Here is a 21271-nt window from a genome sequence, read left to right on the forward strand (position 1 = left end):
CTCATCTCTACTCTCCTCCAGTCCCCAATTCTCTCCTTCTACTAACCCCACATTCTATCTATCTCACCTCTACTCTCCTCCATTCCCCAATTCTCTCCTCCATCCCCCTCTCCTCTCCTTACCCCACATTCTATCTATCTCACCTCTACTCTCCTCCATTCCCTAATTCTGTCCTACATACCTCTCTCCTCTCCTTCTACTAACCCCACATTCTACAGTATATACCTCACCTCTACTCTCCTCCAATCCCTAATTCTGTCCTATATACCTCTCTTCTCTCCTTCTACTAACCCCACATTCTATCTACCTCACCTCTATTCTCCTCCAGTCCCCAATTCTCTCCTCTATCCCTCTCTCCTCTCCTTCTACTAACCCCACATTCTATCTATATCACCTCTACTCTCCTCCATTCCCCATTTCTGTCCTACATACCTCTCTTCTCTCCTTCTACTAACCCCCCATTCTATATACCTCTCATCTACTCTCCTCCATTCCCCAATTCTGTCCTATATACCTCTCTCCTCTCATTCTACTAACCCCACATTCCATCTATCTCACCTCTACTATCCTCCATTCCCCAATTATCTCCTCCATCCCCCTCTACTCTCCTTCTACTAACCCCACATTCCATCTACCTCTCATCTACTCTCCTCCAATCCCCAATTCTCTCCTCCATCCCTCTCTCCTCTCCTTCTACTAACCCCACATTCCATCTACATCAAATCTACTCTCCTCCAGTCCCCAATTCTCTCCTCCATCCCCCTCTCCTCTCCTTCTACTAACCCCACATTCCATCTACCTCAAATCTACTCTCCTCCAGTCCCCAATTCTCTCCTCCATCCCCCTCTCCTCTCCTTCTACTAACCCCACATTCCATCTACCTCTCATCTACTCTCCTCCAATCCCCAATTCTCTCCTCCATCCCCCTCTCCTCTCCTTCTATTAACCCCACATTCTATCTATCTCACCTCTACACTCCTCCATTCCCCAATTCTGTCCTCCATCCCCTTCTCCTTCTACTAACCTCCCATTCTATATACCTCTCATCTACTCTCCTCCATTCCCCAATTCTGTCCTATATACCTCTCTCCTCTCCTTCTACTAACCCCACATTCATTCTATCTACCTCACATCTACTCTCCTCCATTCCCCAATTGTCTCCTCTATCCCTCTCTCCTCTCCTTCTACTAACCCCACATGCTATCGATCTCACCTCTACTCCACTCCATTCCCTAATTCTGTCCTACATACCCCTCTCCTCTCCTTCTACTAACCCCCCATTCTATATACCTCTCATCTACTCTCCTCCATTCCCCAATTCTCTCCTCTATCCCTCTCTCCTCTCCTTCTACTAACCCCACATTCTATCTATCTCACCTCTACTCTCCTCCATTCCCCAATTCTCTCCTCCATCCCCCTCTCCTCTCCTTACCCCACATTCTATCTATCTCACCTCTACACTCCTCCATTCCCCAATTCTGTCCTACATACCTCTCTACTCTCCTTCTACTAACCCCACATTCTATCTATCTCACCTCTACTCTCCTCCAGTCCCCAATTCTCTCCTCCATCCCCCTCTCCTCTCCTTCTACTAACCCCACATTCTATCTATCTCACCTCTACACTCCTCCATTCCCCAATTCTGTCCTACATACCTCTCTCCTCTCCTTCTACTAACCCCACATTCCATCTACCTCTCATCTACTCTCCTCCATTCCCCAATTCTCTCCTCCATCCCCCTCTCCTCTCCTTCTACTAACCCCACATTCATTCTATCTACCTCACATCTACTCTCCTCCATTCCCCAATTGTCTCCTCTATCCCCCTCTACTTCCACTAACCCCACATTCTATCTATCTATCTCACCTCTACTCTCCTGCTTTCCCCAATTCTCTCCTCCATCCCCCTCTCCTCTCCTTCTACTAACCCCACATTCTACAGTATATACCTCACCTCTACTCTCCTCCAATCCCCAATTCTGTCCTATATACCTCTCTCCTCTCCTTCTACTAACCCCACATTCTATCTACCTCACCTCTATTCTCCTCCAGTCCCCAATTCTCTCCTCTATCCCTCTCTCCTCTCCTTCTACTAACCCCACATTCTATCTTTCTCACCTCTACTCTCCTCCAATCCCCAATTCTCTCCTCTATCCTCTCCTTCTACTAACCCCACATTGCATCTGTCTACCTCAGCTCTAGTCCCCATCATTCCCTAATCCTGTCCTCCATCATCCTCTCCTCACCATTGCTTTATTATCACATTGTACCTATCTAACCTCACATGTGCTCTCCTCCACTCCCCAATTCTGTCCTCCATCCTCCCATCCTCTCTTTAAATTCCCGCATCCTTTTCTCTCTTCCAACCTCTGCCCCTCCACTAATCGTAAATTCCGTCTTCCTCCCTCCCTCTCTTGGCTTCACTGCCCCGTCGTCTTTCTTAAATCTTTCATTTGCATAGATTTCTTATTCTCCATCTCCTCTCCGCAGGACTGACAGTGAAAAAAAGGAGCCCAAGACAGACAGGGACCACCAGGAACGCACATTGTGTAGTACAAGCACAGTACATAGCAGTACATCACTTGGCTGTGGGCTCGGGAGAGATCTGCTGTCACTGTCAATTCACATTTACATGTATCGTATGCTAATCCCATACACAAATGAGTGGGCTGGGAATCCCAGCAGCATTATTTATACAGGGGGAAGTCTCCTGTCAGTGTGCATTCTTCTCCACGCTACCCGTGTCTGACAGATCCCTGCACATGCTACACACCGCTAGTCGAGTGTTTCACATGTATAGTAGAATACACGTGTGCAGCGCATTACCATTGCCGCCTTTCCGACTGGGTTTAACTCTCTCATTGCCGCTTATGTAAGGGATAACTGGTAGGTGCCTGCTTTCCTGGACCACAATGCTGTGACATCATAAAGTAACACTGCGCGATGCAGATAGCCCTACCATCCATAACGGGTCGCCAACGCTTCCCGCCACTCTGCGCTCATCTGTTCTCTGATCTCTGCCTATAACTTCCCGCATATACACTGTGCCCAATGCTATTCCCTTCTAATACGGATTTTGGACCTGATCCAGAGTCACGTGCAAAACGGGCGCATCTAAGTCTTTTGGCGCTGCGCGACGCGCCGGAGGAGTACTTAGGCGTCTTCGCAAATCTATGGTTGGCAACTGGGTTCGTGAGTTTGTCTCCAGAATTGCTAAATTATCCAGACTTGTGTGTATGCAGAGATAGCTCCGATTTCTTCTTCAGGGTCCATAGGGATCCACAGGGATACTTTGGGGGTTTAGGTGGAGGTTAGGACCAGACACCAGACAGTTTAAGCTGTTGACTCCCAGGATGCACTGGTCTTTCCCCCTATACCCCACCCCCATTCCCCAGTCCCTCCAGTTAGTCCTGGTGTCTGCAAGAGTCAGATCACCAGTTAGACAGTCGGCTGACCAGACGGATCTCTGCGGGTCTAGAGTAGGTGCAAGCCTGTAGATCAGTTGACGTCAAGGGGACCCAGAAGATGAGGCCAGGAGCAGGAGGTGGGTATGACCTAAGGCTGCACCCGGCGCCTCTCTAGGCAGAGAAGTGCCTCTCCATGAGCTGGAGACAATGCCGCCAGAACACCGTCTATGCCTCCCCTGAGCCTTGCCCATCAGCCGCACCTTCCTCTGTACAGCCCCGCTATCACTTAGGCTAATGCCGGCCATACATTGTCAGATAAAATGTCTGACAACTTGGAAGGAACAGGGGAAACATCAGACGGTCGGCCGCGGTAGGGCATACACTGCCAAATGCGGCCGACCAATGATCGGATCCGTCGGGCATGTCGGAAGATATTTCTTGCCCGACTGTCAGATTATTGCTGCTCGGTTGCGGCCGTACACTATGCAATTATCTGCCCGATCCGCCAATAATCAGCGCGTTGGGCCAACATTTGCATGATGTATGCCCGGCTTAACGCTTCAATGCCAGTACATTTTGCAGCTGCTATCCTTCCTGTAATACATTCGCAATACATAAGCACTAATCCTTTAATATAATTCATATTTAGCCTATTAGTGGCCCAGCCGTTCTGCCTTGCACAATGCCAATATGTAATCACACAGGGCCCTGGGGCACATAGACCCTTACGCTGGGATTACGTGTGTCACGCGCTCTGTAGCTTTACTCTATGGCAGAGCCCTATAGAATACGACACAAGTACAATAAGAATACAACAGTGATTTAATGTCGCTAATAAGCCTTTACATTGAACGTCTATGGAAACAACATTGTGACTGGCAGTGTAATTACTACATACTGTGCTCGGTGCAGGTGTAAGGTGGTAACACAATGGGCCTGATTCAGAGCCGTTCGCTATTTGCGGTCGTTCGTTCAAAAACAAGGGGTGGCTATTCAAATGATCCGTTCGCAAATTGTAGTCTGTTCACGCCTCTAAGTCTGAACGAGCGAGCAAAACATACGCTCGTTTATTTGTTAAAAACGCCCCCTGGTCGCTCGCATCCTACGTCATGTCCGCTATTTATTAGATTAATCGAGTACATCGACCAGCGTATGAACTGCTCGCTATTCTTGTGGTTGGTGTTTGCTACCACAAATTTGCGAGCAGTTCTGGCTATAAAATAACCCAGTGACGTGGTCAATGACGCTGCTGAATTAATTATGCACACCCATAATACGCCCGTTTTGACCTTTAAGCACGCCTGCGTTCGGATCTCCACTCCCCATTTTCAAGCACCTTCCCCTGTTACCACCCACATACGCCTCATTCTGTCACTCAAAATAGCAGGCACTCGCTATATAGCGTACAAACGATTTTTGGCCGCACTGACTAGTTCGCGCATGCGTACTAAAAACCGTACGCATGCGCAGATGTGCAAACATCGCTCGGAACGAGCGTACTGCCGCTAACGAGCGGCTCTGAATGAGGGCCAATATCCGCAGCATTTATATGTATTTTTCTATACATATATATATATATATATATATATATATATATATGGCATGACTTTACCTCCAAGTACAAACATTACAACATCCTGTTGTATGTAGTGCTGCTACCATCTGCCGTTATATGTACAGTAAGGGGTATATTTACTAAAGTGAGAGTTTTTTTAGAAGTGAGTTTTAAAAGCGATGTTGGCCATAGCAACCAATCAGATTCTAGCTATTAACATTTAACTAGCACCTTCTAGAAGATAAGTATGATCTGATTGGTTGCTATAGGCAACATCACTTTTAAAACTCATTTCTAAAAACTCTCACTTTAGTACATTTACCCCTAAGAGTCACATATTGTACATCAAAATTGCTGACGTGTATGAGCCTGATTGTTAGTATAATGTAATATAATATTTGAAAACCTAACCTAACGTACTGAATATAGAGCCTCATTCATAGTTGTACGCAAATAGCAGCGTCGCTGCGCCTTTGTACGGGCGTCTCCTGCCGGCTTCTCTCATCCGTTGCTGTGTCCGAGGACGCATCATCGGATCAACTGCGTGACCATGGACATCTTAGTAACTCTCAGGTTACCCAGAAGGGTCCAGGAAAAAATCACGCTGCTGGGGCGAGTGAAGCTGCGTCCGAGGAAACAGCCGCTGGCTTTGGCACGCCCACCGTGGAGCACTCGCCGTCGCCGCCCCAAAAGGCGGACAGCATATCAATCACGCTGAAGCTTTGGGGCGCTGCGAGCGTCATGGCAGGACCAGATCTGCGGCTCCTGCCCTGAATCGGCCCCGTAGGTGCCCTGTTCGCTCTCTCGCTAAGAATCTCGTTTCAGGATCATTGCCGGGGATTTCCTGCACTGTTACTATAACGTACAGAGTTTAGACAACACTCTAACTCCTTAATCATTAGATAATTGCGTTATTACTCCGGCTGTCATTTCTATATAATAGTACAATAAATAAACCAGTTTAAAGTGAAGCTGAAACACTCTGCTCTACCATGGACCCACCTCCATAGGTCTGTCAATGCGGCGTTTTAGGGCCCGCACCCAGTGCGCCTGGCCGGCACAGGGACACATGTGAGAGGGCACCGTGGGGACTTTCCTCCCCAGCTCCTTGTTCACCAGATCGAGCTCGGTCCTTAATAACTCGTACACCTGCACCGTCTTCTTATCAAACATGCGCTTTATGGCCTGGAAGAAGATGAAGCCAATAAAGTTGAATATCCGCATTTAGTTACGGTGCATGCAGTGCAAGTGCAATCATGGCTGACTGGCATGCAACTCTGAATAAAACCCCACATATCTCCCCATCATAAGTAAGTCCGGGTGTATCCCTTCCTCCTGGCCTCACCTCTCGTGCTGACAAATGGTGAAATATGTCCAGCAACTCCACGCCCTGCTCCACCCCCCGCACCGTCTCAAAGGCCGTCGTGATGAGATTTTGCATCATCACTTCCAAATCCTTCACCCCAGCGCGGAATCTGCAGAGAGAGAGAGAGAGAGAGAGAGAGTGTGAGCGGTAATGGGGGGGGGGGGGGACTGATAGCTGGCGGGATGATCATAGCAATAAGTCACTGGGTTCCAGAGTGAGCAAAGGGGGAACACTGGGGAGAAATGAGCTGAAGAGCAGGGAAAGGGCTGTCTGAGGTGGCAGGGGGTAAGGGTTGCCGGGAGCAGCGGGAAACAGTCATATGGAGACTTAGGGGAAAGTTTCCTGAGCAGCAGGCGAGAGGGGTAACCTGTAGCTGGTGGGTCACCTGGAGCAACAACAAGGTGGAAGGGTGACGATGAGCATTCGCGTAGCTGTGGGGGGGGATACAGTTGTCTGGAGCAGCAGGTGCAAGGGTCATCAGAGCATTCAGGGGTTGCCAGGAGCATCTGTAAGAATGGTCACCTTAAGAAGCAGGGTGAAGGTCATCTTTATAAGCTAGGGGAATTTTTGCTTGGATCAGTGGGTAAGAGTTATCTGTAGAAACAGGGAGAAGGGTCACATGAAGAGTCATATGGAGCAGCAGGTTGGGCGTCTGGAGCAGAAATTTGGAAGAGCAGCGAGGGGGGAAAGGTCGGCTTAAGAAGCAGAGGGACGGGGTGCCTTGAGCAGCATGGGAAGGGTCATCTAAAACACCTGTTGGGGTGGTGTCACATGTTGTAGTAGGGGAAAGTCATGTGGCGCAGCAGGGAGGGCTGACTGGTCACCATAACCACCTGTTATAGTCATCATGCCAAAACGTGTTCTTCACATCGAGTATGGTCTTCTTCGACTTCAGAACCAATAAGTTCTTGTGAAACGTCTCCTCGATCTCCAGCAAGTTGCGGGTGATCTGGGGGCCGGTCTGCCCTGGGAAGCAGGGTAACGGGGTCTGCTGTCCATCCTCCCAGCGCCTGAACTGCTGTTGACACAAGCACACCTAGAAGACACGTACAGCCCTCGCTCATCACAACAGCCCGCAATCAAGAGCGGCACCTGAACCGAACCAGAGACAGACTGTATGCGGTGACCGTCCCCAACCAGCAGATACAGAGGACAGTTGTACATCCATAGAGGGAGGAGAAATGGTTTTTTTGAAGGACCTACTATTTGCATCTACCACTGTTTCTTCTAGAAATATATGTCATAATTTTTGGTGCATCCTTTGCAGTGTGGGGGGCACATGGCCTTTGCCACGCTATGGAAGGACTTTTTACAGTAGCGTTTTACCAACATTTAATGTGACGCGTTTTACACTTTGGTGGAGAAACGCATCACAAAACCCAATGTTGAGAAAAAGCTTCGAAACACAATAAAAGTGTCACATGTAATAAAACAGTCCCAATAGTCCCATCCTCATGATCCATGCAAGGCATTAATGAGTCTCGCCCACGCAGTAATATAGGGGAAAAACATAACATGGGGATTTGATGACGGGCCACTAAAACGCATATGCAGATTGGCATTTAATGTAGTGATTCATGACTGAGGACCTAAAATCGCACCACCTGGCCACCCCGGCCTTACCCATGCCCCCTTCGCTAAAACACTGAATAACTGCTATCCAAGTGAAAGAAGAAATCTACAGGAATAAAATAAAATCTGGATACCGGTGACTTAAGCGTTACAGAAAAATCCGTGTATAGAACGTCACTGAAGTCATTTCCAAAAACCTGTTCCCCTTCTATTATTTACACAGTGTGAGCGCAAACTGCCCCAAATCGCTTCCCTGCTGGAAACAGTCAGAAGAAAATAGGGATAATAAAGGAGGTGTTTCATATGTTCTGTGTCACATTTTACGGCCTGTCCATTAAAGGAAACGCTAGAGGAGCGGAGAGGAATAAGTCCAGGCTGCAGATCACTTTCATGTGGTTCCACTAACTCCACCGCACGTGGCTGTGTGTGTGTGTGCAGCGCAGGCCTAATGCAGTCACCCCCCCGGCCGGGTGTGCTTACCGTGAGTAGTGCTGGGGCTATTACCATTACAGGGGGTGCTGGGACTTCTGGTTACTCAAACCCTAAACTCAGCTATACATGTGCTATACAAAAAAAACAAATAAAGCCTTCCTGTCTGTGGCACCTGGGGGTGTCATCTGTGTCCCCTGGGGGGGGGGTAAGATTCATTTCTACTATATCACCTGTTAGAGGAGTGTGGGAGAGAAAGGGTTACTCCGGCCTCCAGCTCTCCCCGACTCCCCGTCACTCGGCAGGAATAGCTCATATATAGTCTGTTACACACTTTATTACCATAGCAACATACCACGAGTACGGCCACTAGCAGCTCCCCGCGGCAGGGCTGAATAGGGGTTTATAATAGGGACGGAGGCAGGATGCACCAAGACCCAGCTCTACACTGATTAACTGCCAGCAACATACATAATGCATCACCCTGTTACCTTCACACCGCTCCCCTGCACAGGGAGAGACAGACTCAGTGCTCCAGGCTATCTGTGTCACCCTGCAGGGGGAGGGACAGACATATAGCTCCAGGCTATCTGTGTCACCCTGCAGGGGGAGGGACAGGCTCATAGCTCCCTTCTGTCTGTGTCACCCTGCAGGGGGAGGGACAGGCTCATAGCTCCCTTCTGTGTCACTGTGTCACCCTGCAGGGGGAGGGACAGGCTCATAGCTCCCTTCTGTCTGTGTCACCTTGCAGGGGGAGGAACAGGCTCATAGCTCCCTTCTGTCTGTGTCACCCTGCAGGGGGAGGGACAGGCTCATAGCTCCCTTCTGTCTGTGTCACCCTGCAGGGGGAGGGACAGGCTCATAGCTCCCTTCTGTCTGTGTCACCCTGCAGGGGGAGGGACAGGCTCATAGCTCCCTTCTGTCTGTGTCACCCTGCAGGGGGAGGGACAGGCTCATAGCTCCCTTCTGTCTGTGTCACCCTGCAGGGGGAGGGACAGGCTCATAGCTCCCTTCTGTCTGTCTCACCCTGCAGGGGGAGGGACAGACACATAGCTCCCGTCTATCTGGGTCACTGTGGGTGACTGATGCGGGAGAGAACTGATAATTAATGTGACATTTGTGCTGTACCTCTAGGAGATCCTTGCAGCGCTGTATAAAGGCATCCACTTGAGCAAAGATACTGGTTTGATCCAAAACCCATCCGACTTTGGAAAACCTGAAGAATGAGACAACTGTCAATGAGTGGGAATGATCAGCGTGATGCACCTGGCACACGTAACCTAATGACACGCTTACATGGCATAACAGCATACATGAAGCTGATCTCACATATAAAGGACACTGCACATCCAGCATGCTCAGGAGTTCCCTAGGCCACCGTTACCGGCTGCAATGTGGGAGATCTGATCTGTCAGGTTTATATCCTGGGGGTGGGAACCTCGGGAGAAGTATAAGGGGGGGTCCATCACGGCTAGCACTTTTGCAGGCCCGACAAGTGAAGAAGCCAGTCCTGTGACCAATGGCCTCATCTGGCTTATTTTATATTTTTTATATCTGGCGAGATAGTTACTGGATTTAAACCAGCAATTAGTTTAATAACAAAACCCTTTGGCCCTATGGGTTGATTCTAAATTGGACATGTGCGTCAAATGAGACCATCTAAAAAGCCGCACATAATAATGGCGTAATTTATGCGTCAGCGGCTTTTTAAGATGCTTCCGGCCCAGGACCAGTGGTACTATATGCGCCAGAATGACGTCGGGCGTAGTTACACTGACACCCACGCAGGTGATAAGCACAAGGAAAGCTTGGTAAGAGCAGGTATAACCTTCCTTCTGCATAAAAGGAGCAAAAAATAACATTTTAGAAAACACCACCATAAATCATATATGAGGAATATAGGCACCAGCAAGAAAAAAAAAAGCACCAATCACCTTCAGATGAATCCTCAATCAGCCAATCAGAAACATCATCATCAGGCTGTACCTCCCCCAGCCACCAGACACAAGTGCTATGGGTACTGCGTATACCGCCGTTTTACCATACACGCCCTTAATATACTTGGGCTCTGTATTCACGCTCCTTCCCTCCCCCGTTCCGTACTTTGTTGCAAATGCCAAACCTGTATATACGGATATAGGTCTACGCCTTTCATTATGGGTAAGTGCAGAACAAATTTGCATATTTTGCGCTAAATGAACAGTTCCACATCATGTGATTCTTTTGTCATTTCCTCTGCCACTTTATTTTTTTTTTTACGCTAGTTAATAAATATATCTTTATTTATAATGTGGCCCCTGCTCCGTCCCTGGGATGCAGTCATAATCCCGACCGAAGGGACTCAGAATGCGGATGCTGGGAAACCCGGGTCCCTAAGGTAAGTAGTGGGGTTAGGGGGAGGGTTAGGGTTAGGCACTAGGGAGAGAATTAGGATTAGGCACTAAGGGGGGAGGGTTATATTTAGGGTGTATGGAGGGGGGCGGTTAGGGTTAGGCACTAGGGAGAGGATTAGGCACTAAGGGAGGAGGGTTAGGTTTAGGGTGTGAGGAGGGGGGTAGCGGTTAGGGTTAGGCACTAGTGAGAGGATTAGGCACTAGGGGGGGTTAGGTTTAGGGTGTGGGGAGGGGGGCGGTTAGGTTTAGGCACTAGTGAAAGGATTAGGCACTAAGGGGGGAGGGTTAGGTTTAGGGTGTGGGGAGGGGGGAGGGTTAGGTTTAGGCCCTAGTGAGAGGATTAGGCACTAAAGGGGGAGGGTTAGGTTTAGGGTGTGGGGAGGGGGCAGTTAGGTTTAGGCACTAGGGGGGGAAGGTTAGGTTAAGGGACCGGGGAGGGAGGGTTAAGGTTAGGGGGAGGCAGAGGTTTAGGTTACTGACTGACAGGTGTCGTATCCTAACCCTGTCGGGGTTAGCGTTGGAATTCTGACCGCCGGTATGCCGAGTGCCAGCATCCGGGACCCAACTCCCGACCCCGTGCTCTGCCGCTTACCTCTGGTGAACCTGCGCTGCGCTCACGTACTGCTCCTTCCACGCCGTGCAGCACCAGATGCAGTCTTTTAACACCTCACGACTTGAGGTGATGAAGCCGTCGAAGATGCGGTCTAGGGAGATTTCTCGGCTGCAGAGTCGGATGACTTCATTACTTATCTGAAAAAAAGAGTCTGGCGGTCAGGTTTCCAAGTAGGGAAGCGATGGGAGGGATTCTGGCTGGTAACATATTATTGGATTCAGATTCCCGAGTACACATCCCGAACACGAGTGAGACAGGAGAGCGGAGGCTGGTATAGTGCTGGGGATGGAGCCCCCCTTGGTAATAGGGTCGAAGACGTGAAAGTGGTTTGAAGCTGATCAAAAAAGTATTCACATCTCAATCCCAGTTTCCTGCTCATTGCACTGATGGAATGAGACCATACGCCGAGCATGGGGACCTGATGCCTGCGGTTACTCACCTTACGGAAAAGTGAGGTGAGGCATTCGCGGGTGTTGTAGTAGGGGGAGTTGACCCAGATGACGCGGACGAGGCGGAGGAGACGTGGAAGCTTGTCAGGAATCTGCTTTAGCGTCAAGGACGTCAGCTCTTCAAACGCTTCTTTCAGCACAGACAGGAAACTCAGGTTGGACTGAGCTTGGAGAGACCCGTCCTGTGAGAGGGGAAGAGACAAATTAGACATAGGGGTTGGTTCTGAAATGTCAGCGATCCGCACACAGCGCCGATATTCACGTAGATGAGCGAATATTGGCAACTGCGCAAAAAAAAAACCTAAAAACTCCTACAGCGTGTGCCTTGCGCGGAGTGTACGGAAAAGGTGACGCTGTGATTGGGACAGACGGTATCAGAAACATGGCAGCAAAGCAAAGGGGGTGACTGGGATGTGGCCGAAGGTGAACGCAAAGATAGTCTGTCTCGTAGGCGTGTTATGGGAGTGTGGCGGCAGTGTCAGCAAGAGTGGCTGAGTTCCTATACGCACAGCTGCAGCCACTGAAGCCATAGTGAGACGGAGTAACTGTGCACGCCACAGGGATGGCGCACGTGTCGATGCTGCAAGCGATGCGGTGTTACAGCGCGCAGAGGCGCTAATAGTGGGCGTCCTTGTAGTCCTTGTACATTCAGTGATAGCATCTCTTACGGATCGCAATTGCAAAAATATGCTAATGACTTCACCTGTCGGCCAGCGCTTAGAGACCCCCACTGACAAGCGTCTCACACCCGCCGCTCACGCATATAACCGGAAACGTGGAACGCAGATCAGGCGGCCATCATGCTTCCAAGTAAATCTAAGCTGCCGCAGACATGGTGGGTCTCCAGACGCGCAGGGGGCTCTCCTGCTGTGAGCAAGGACGCAGGGCCTATTTATGCATGCCCGGGAAACAGTGTTTAAACGGTCCGACACACCTGCGTTTCTCTAACAACCCCCCCCCCCGTTACCTCCCCCAAACGCTGACTACGTTAGCATAATCGCGATCTAATCGCTTAGAGCGCACAATGTGGCTTACACGAATGCGCAATGGCTAACAATCGCTCAATCTGCAAAAATATCGGCGCTGAGTCCATCTCTGATTCAGGCCCTCAGACGCAGGCTGCGACATCGGGGAAAGGCGGATACCAGTATCTGCATGTTATCGCAGCCGCAAGAACGGACACAGCAGCGTCCAGCTAGAACTTGGGGCATTATGACAGGTAACGATGAAGATAGCAGAGAGCATAGATCGCCAGATGCTGTTCTGGAGAGAGCCCTCCCAGGCCAGTCCGTGTGATACGTTATTACACCGACAGAGCCGGAAAGGAGACCCTCCCTCCTTCTCCCACCTGGATCTGCTTGGACAATTTCTTGAATGGCCCCACATAGGAAGACTTCGCCATCTCAAGAATGAGTTCGATATGTTTGACCCCAGGCTTGTCCAGTTGTGTGCTGATGCCCGATAGATCGGTGCACCTGTCTCTCCAAAACTCAATCTCCTCCAGAGGTCCCGAGCTCTCTCCCATCTCCAGTGCCTCCTGTGCACTTAGGACCTCCTTGATTTGACGGGTCCAGTGAACCATGGCAGCTGTGACGGGACAAGACACAGATATCTACACATTAGAACAATAACCCCTCATGCCTCTTTTATCTCTTATGTGATGCAGCATAATGTTACTAAACAAAAGAAAAAGGAAAAAATAATGACATAGAACGGGGTGGAGGATGTGGACCTCCCTAGGAGAGAACTGTTCCTCTCAGTCCACCTCCCTCAATTCAGAACTTCAGGACATTTGCTGAGATGTCCACACAGGATCTTCAGTGTATGCAACTAGTTTTCTCAATTAATTATTGATTTATTTTTTCTCAACTGTTCCCTCTGAGAAAATTAAACCATGTCCTCGACTTGCTTAGACTACTGGCCTTAGTGCCTAGTCATCTTCTTGTTCTCGCCATACAATGGTTACACCACAACCTCTGCTTGCTTGTGAGTGCCTGTATCCCTCCCCAAGGGCCTTGGCCACAACATTTACAGTTTCTAGGCATTTGCTTAGGCTGACATGTGGACAGTCTAATGTCACGTCTGCCAGAAACCAACTGATGCCTTCAGGAGGACCGACCACCATACGGAAGGTGAGTAAACCCAGAATTTGCCCAGGAATCTAGTCACGGGTCTCGCAATTGTCTAGCTGGAGAAACTATGGAAATGGTTTCTGATATTTAAGAAAACACTCACTCTCCAGCCTCTGAACCATCTCTTTGTCCTTTACAGCAACCTCAGCATCTAAGTTCATGGCCTCGATGGGAATATAGAGGACGGTATGACCCTGCAGCTTGTACCGGACATCTGCAGGTAGAAGAGGAGGCAGGTTATGAATAACATAAATACAATGCAACATCTGCGGGTGTTATGTAAACACAATGCAACGTGTGTAGGTGTTCTGTAAACACATTGCAACGTCTGTGGGTGTTCTGTAAACACAATGCAACGTCTGCGGGTGTTCTGTAAACACAATGCAACGTCTGCGGGTGTTCTGTAAACACAATGCAACATCTGCGGGTGTTACGTAAACACACTGCAACGTCTGTGGGTGTTCTGTAAACACAATGCAACGTCTGTGGGTGTTCTGTAAACACAATGCAACGTGTGTAGGTGTTCTGTAAACACATTGCAACGTCTGTGGGTGTTCTGTAAACACAATGCAACGTGTGTAGGTGTTCTGTAAACACATTGCAACGTCTGTGGGTGTTCTGTAAACACAATGCAACGTCTGCGGGTGTTACGTAAACACAATGCAACGTCTGTGGGTGTTCTGTTAACACAATGCAACGTCTGTGGGTGTTCTGTAAACACATTGCAATGTCTGTGGGTGTTCTGTAAACATAATGCAACGTCTGCGGGTGTTACGTAAACACAATGCGACATCTGAGGGTGTTCCGTAAACACATTGCAACGTCTGTGGATGTTCTGTAAACCCACTGCAACGTCTGTGGGTGTTCTGTAAACATAATGCAACGTCTGCGGGTGTTACGTAAACACAATGCAACGTCTGTGGGTGTTCTGTTAACACAATGCAACGTCTGTGGGTGTTCTGTAAACACATTGCAACGTCTGTGGGTGTTCTGTAAACACAATGCAACGTGTGTAGGTGTTCTGTAAACACATTGCAACGTCTGTGGGTGTTCTGTAAACACAATGCAACGTCTGCGGGTGTTACGTAAACACAATGCAACGTCTGTGGGTGTTCTGTTAACACAATGCAACGTCTGTGGGTGTTATGTAAAATCAATGTAACGTCTGCGGGTGTTCCGTAAACACAATGCAACGTCTGCGGGTGTTATGTAAAAACAGGATTTTGGTACTTACCGATAAATCCCTTTCTCCGATTCCACAGGGGACACTGGAGTTCAAGACAGTGGGGTATAGACGGTGGTAGAGTAGAGCCTGGCACTTTAAATAATTTTGAAGTGTGACTGGCTCCTCCCCCTCTATGCCTCATCAGGCCCAGTTTAAGAACTGAGCCCGAGAGGAGACGGAGGACAACAGGAAAACGAGGAGAAGGAGAAGACCACAGAACGGAACAATACCGACTGAAGGAGAACAGAGGAAACCACTGCAGGGAACACATGCAGTCACACAACTATATAAAGACCCACAACAGGCAGGTACGCCGCGCCGGGCGGGCGTCCAGTGTCCCCTGTGGAATCGGAGAAAGGGATTTATCGGTAAGTACCAAAATCCTGTTTTCTCCTTCATCCACTAGGGGACACTGGAGTTCAAGACAGTGGGGACGTCCCAAAGCCAACCTCCCGGGTGGGAAGCGCGGAGAACATGCCGACCCTTCGGGCAACCGAACAGGGACCGCATAGAACCGGAGGTTCAACGGAAGGCAAGAGCTGAGAATCAAGTGTCGTGAGCCAGGAGACAACCAGAACTCCGTGCGGAACAGACACAGAATACCACAACGTACAGTAATCGAATGGAATAAGCGGCTAGCGAGAAAACACCCTCAGATGAGAAGCATCAGAACACTGTAAACTCAGCTGAAAACAGACCAAGCCAGACTGTTGGGAGCAGAGAACTCATACCCGAATCCATAGGAGAAGGGCAGTAACCCGAGAAGAAACCTCGAGGAAACCGTACCAGATTCGGAAACAGGAAGCTGCCACATTTTGCAGATAGCAGAATACCAGCACTGCTGGACATAACTCATATAGATAGAAGTATAACGATACCAATCTACAAAAACAGAGAGTCCACAGACTCCTCACAGAGAGTACAAGGTAAAAGTCAAGGCCGCACAGTCGCCCTGAACCCTTCTGAAAGTCCAACTACTACAAAGTTGTGAACCAGCGGAAGGATGAGACCATAGAAATCTCCAACGAGTGGAGATCACCCTGGGCATGAGGCCGAGGCGGCTTCGAGAAGATTGAGATTACAATACCTTCCAGAGGGTCAGACCGCAGTACAACCCATTCTGAGAACAGGAATAAACCAGCAACTGAAACCCTGACGCTAAACAGAAAACAACGGACAACTTCCAACATGATGGAAGTGCATAGGTAGTAGTAATTGCTGGCCTGAACATAGCATGAAAACAACCAGGAAGATACCAGTCAGGTACCCACCAGGCCCCCTGAGTGGAACATAGTGACTGTCACACTTCTATGTAAAGATGTGCACTAGCCCAGAGATGTGCTTTGGTCCATAACGCCAACAGATTCTAGTAGAATTGGGTCTCAATGTTGTAACTATGCACCCACACTCCAGGAAAATTCTAAAGTGTAGAGCCAACTGATTAAAAGAGCGGATGGCTGCTAGGAGGCGGTAAGGGAGAAGAACTCTATGTATGTCAGTTTACATGAAATAGGAGCCTCTACCGAGGCATTAGTGGGTAAGCTCTCACCTGTGAGCGACCAGAAGCCCTCTGGCCCGAAATGTAGAATGTCACTGACCTGTTGTATCGCAAAGCAACCCGCCACATTAGGAATAGAGAGTAGCTTCAGTGGGCTAAGGCCAATGCCCTACAGCACGTACTTCAGTCTGGAGATGTGCAGTAGAAAATACTGTGGAAACTAGCAGAATGTTAGTGGAGACAAGAAGGTCGTAAAACAGGACTCTATACCTGAGCCTGTTCCATTAGAGACGTGTATCTGAAGATTATACTTATACCCCAAAAACGGTCTGCTAGTTTAAGTATCCTTACATAAATATTTACAATGTGTATTATGCCCACCAATCTAATATAACCCAGGTCTGTCCCTGCCTAAATCGGTAGGTGGCCCTAGGCCTTCAAGATATGAATTGTACCTAAGGGCCCTTTAGACTCAATCTATTGAGATATACGACAATAATATGGAGTATCGGAATCGATACTGAGAAGGGTACCTGTACTTAGACATAGAACTCGTTAGTTATCCCAAGCAAAGAAGGGAGATAGCAGTAGTGATAACCCCAGTAGGGTTAAACAGAAAACAGGTTTTTGTTTCCCAATTATTAGGAAATATACATACAAGGAATGGGCGTCTTACCAGTTTGCTACCAAGTGCATCACTGTAATGAGAATAGGTCCCCCGAAACGGGGCGCCATAGATATAGACTAACATGAACCGAGCTATATAAGTATATATCCTTATATACATGTGACATGGCTAGGGTCCATACTAGAAGCAATGCCTTAGGGAATTGTGACTATCACTATGTAAGCTGCAGCACATGACTTTAGATTATAGAGTCACCATATAATATGTATGGATATAGCCTACAGCTTCTGGTAATCCCTGGCGGCTTCCCATGCGTGGTATTATAGGTAACCTAATGCTTGTAGAAGTATAGGCCTCCTACACATATACATGTATATACACACAACCCAATCCCCCGGGAGAGATCGTGTTAAGCGGAGTTATTGTACCATCTACCGCATCAGGAGTCCAGCCTCCAATCGCAGCCTTCTATCAATATGCTAGGTATCAGACATAAAACTGATAACAACAGATCCTACCCCTGCTCTTATGGTAAGGATAAGAAGCGATATCCACATATGCATATGCATACCTACATACAAATTTAGTAGGTGACAATAATATTGTAAAATTAGAACATGAGCAAAAATTAAAGCCATGGAAGGAACTGAGCCCAAGGACAAAATTCACTCCAGCATGTATATGTTCTACTGCAGGGCTAGTATAAAATACAATATACATATTACATATATATACACACACACATATACATACCATACACGTGGCTTACCCCCACGCAGGGGGACTGCTCATGTACCGCGTGTGGCCGTCACTCTGTTACTGCGCAGGGGCAGGGTATGTTAGCTGCGTGCTGTCCCAGACTGGTTTCAATCCTGGGACCCTTCTGTTACAGGTGTACTCGCCTTAGCAGGTGAGCCATTTTAGCGCCAGATTAACCCATTTTTCGAAGTGGGAATCAAAAAGACCACCTCAGTGCTGTGAGGCCGCACTGCCACGTTACTAACCTCTTCCTGTATGTGCTGCCGAAGGGAACACATGAGAAATAAATACATGCACATATGCATACCTTCTAAGGTAAGCACAGAAAGCTGGTGAAAGGTTTTAAGACCAGCCTATAATGTAGTATATGTAGTAATGTAGTATATGTGCTGCCACATATATGCATGGGAAGATACTGCCCCTCTTTAAGGCGAGCCCATGTGAGGCATAAGCCTGGGGATGGGACGCCAAAATGTGCTAACCCTGGGTGAAGGGTATGCTATAACCATAAGTTCTGGCAGCAGCACCAGAACAGTAGAGCTAGTACACCATGAGGCTATGATACTTCACAAGCTAAGATACCAAGCCATTAGATTAAGCTAGGCGCCCTTTGTTATAGAACGAAGGGAAGCCTGCCAAGCGGCGCTGAATTGGCGGGACTGTCTCGTCAACCCCTCGCTTCTAGCTGTGATGCATCGACTGAACTGGCCTCTTTCAGAACCGCCTAACGTGGTGTTATGGTGCAAAAGGGAATTGGGCTAGTTCCCATACAGCTAGCAACCAGCTATGCACTGTAGCTAGCACTAAACTCCCGTCATACAAGGACAGGGCCTCCCCTACCTTTTGCGCTGAAGCACACCCAGTGTGGTAGGCGTAAGAGACCCACGCTAAAGCACTCCCTGCTGCAGGTAGTGCACTGAGCTATCATGCTTGTGTGCAGTAGTAACTACAGTCCTTAAAAGGGAAACAGGGGGCGCTGTTTGTACATGAATACCGCGCTGTACGTGTGCAAACTGCTACACTCCAGTTAGCACAGCGCTGCTAGCCCCCTTAATAGTATAAAGCGGTGATGCTGTCCTGCTGTGACAGGAGTGTGATGGTCATACAGCACTGCATCGGGGAGCCGCATTGTGCTGGTATAACGTAAGGCTATTAGCCCTATGTTATAGCTAACAGGGAAGCCTGCTCAGCCCAGCCAGGAGCTGCGGGACGCGGCATCTCCTCCTGAGATCTAGATGAGGAGCGTTGCTAATTTTTTAAAACCAGCCTAAGCAAAGACAGTGCTGCCTGCACCGGGAGAACATACAAACTCCACACAGCAAGAGCCGTGGAGAGATCCGAGCCCTGCGCTGATACTTATTTGTAGCCAGCCCTATACTCCTATCTCTACTTTTGTGCTAGCAGCACTCCCAGCGTGGGAGAAGGAGGGAGTCGCGTAGGATACCCACGCTAATTAACCCTGTTGCAGGAGTTAGGAGGCAGCCGCGCTCTTCAGGCGCTGGTCTGCACTGCACCTTTAACCAGCGGCAGGCAGTGGTACAGATGGCGCGGCTATTATGCATGACGCGCCCTTCCCTAAAATCCTGGCTATCAGTGTGTGAGCGCGCGCGTGCACTGTAAGGCTCGCCTCTGCCCACTTACTAGGAAAGAGTGGGCTGGGCGTAATGTAGGGAAGACAACCTTCCTCCCGGCCCTTCTGAGCGGGGTGCGGGAGTCATCAGCAGATACATTTATAAGGCTGGGCCGCTCAATAAGGGAAGCCTCTTTACGCGGGTACTCCTTACCAAGGATCGCGCTGCTTGTCAGCGCTGCACCTGCCTCTCTAGAGGGACGCGTCTGGCCTCCTGAAGCCGGCCATTACACCAGATGGCAGGACCTCGCCTGTGCTGCACTATTTAGTGAGCAGCGGTGCGGCGTCTGTCTTACTCACACCTGGCTGCCCCGCTGGTTGGGCTGTTGTGCGCCCGCAATTAGGGCCGCGAAGGGGGCGTGGCTTTGCCCCGAGTGCGGCCGCCATTTTAATAATGGGGGGGCTGCTGCTGCCCGCTCTAGACGCGGCAGGATGCCCTCCCAGGTACCTCTGAGGTCCCTTCCCGGGGGGACTAATGCAGACTATGTCAGCGCAGCAGCGCTAACGGACCGGCAGACCGCGCTGCTCTCAGATGAGGGCTTAGAGCACGAGCCCGACTCCATCCCCTCGTTAATAGGAGGGGGATGGCTAGGAATAAGTCAGTCAGCAGCTCCGACACTACCACTTTCACTGGCAGGGGGAAGGAGCAGTGTGTGACAGCCATGCAGTGTGCGCTGTCCCTGAGCCCAGCGTTTTGGCCCACCACTCCAGCTAGTCAGGAGTAGTGGGATATACTTACGGACTGCTGCGGCCGGGTTGCTGGGCTGGGGGGCAAATGAGGAAACCCGGACACGAACCGGTTTCAGTTGTGGCGGGCCCTCATGGAGTCCGATGACTCTGTTTAAAGTCCCCCCTCAGGGTCACCGGACACAGACTGCAGTAGCCGTGTGGTGCCCTCCCGGCGGCTCCCACGTAGCAGGCAGACTGCCACAGTAAGCAGCCTGCCTGTCCTCAGTGCTTGTATAAAAGCTTAAAATATAATTATATGAGAAAGGCTGGAGACAGCCTGATGTGCGACCGGCTCTCTCGGGCACATTCTAAAAACTGAGGCTGATGGGGCATAGAGGGGGAGGAGCCAGTCACACTTCTAAATTATTTAAAGTGCCAGGCTCTACTCTACCACCGTCTATACCCCACTGTCTTGAACTCCAGTGTCCCCTAGTGGATGAAGGAGAAATCAATGTAACGTCTGCGGGTGTTCCGTAAACACAATGCAACGTCTGCGGGTGTTACGTAAAAACAAAGCAACGTCTGCGGGTGTTATGTAAACACACTGCAACATCTGTGGGTGTTCCGTAAACACATTGCAACGTCTGTGGATGTTCTGTAAACACACTGTAACGTCTGCGGGTGTTCTGTAAACACAATGCAACGTCTGCGGGTGTTCCGTAAAAACAACGCAACGTCTGCGGGTGTTACGTAAAAACAACGCAACGTCTGCGGGTGTTACGTAAAAACAATGCAACGTCTGTGGGTGGTCCCGTAAACACAATGCAACGTCTGCGGGTGTTCCGTAAACACAATGTAACGTCTGCGGGTGTTCCGTAAACACAATGTAACGTCTGCGGGTGTTATGTAAACACAATGCAACGTCTGCGGGTGTTACGCAAACATTC

The 21271-nt window shown here is 49.4% G+C and overlaps 1 protein-coding gene across 2 annotated transcripts in view; it reads right to left on the reverse strand.

The window, feature by feature from the left end:
* Positions 1–21271, reverse strand: part of DNAH2 (dynein axonemal heavy chain 2) — a 189244-nt gene that overhangs the window by 143598 nt on the left and 24375 nt on the right. The window contains exons 6-13 of one of the 2 annotated variants that reach the window (XM_088464631.1): positions 14019–14129; positions 13132–13370; positions 11774–11965; positions 11314–11471; positions 9457–9544; positions 7161–7363; positions 6307–6436; positions 5964–6146 (exon numbers count right to left, since the gene is read on the reverse strand). In XM_088464631.1, coding sequence (XP_088320757.1) covers positions 5964–6146; positions 6307–6436; positions 7161–7363; positions 9457–9544; positions 11314–11471; positions 11774–11965; positions 13132–13370; positions 14019–14129 — 1304 coding nt within the window. Of the gene's footprint in view, positions 1–5963; positions 6147–6306; positions 6437–7160; positions 7364–9456; positions 9545–9624; positions 9665–11313; positions 11472–11773; positions 11966–13131; positions 13371–14018; positions 14130–21271 lie in introns of those variants that run through there. The other variant, XM_088464632.1, reaches the window with a different exon arrangement.

The sequence above is a fragment of the Taudactylus pleione genome, unplaced genomic scaffold (genome assembly GCF_031769625.1).
Source record: "Taudactylus pleione unplaced genomic scaffold, aTauple2 ptg001724l, whole genome shotgun sequence".
Lineage (NCBI taxonomy): Eukaryota > Metazoa > Chordata > Amphibia > Anura > Myobatrachidae > Taudactylus > Taudactylus pleione.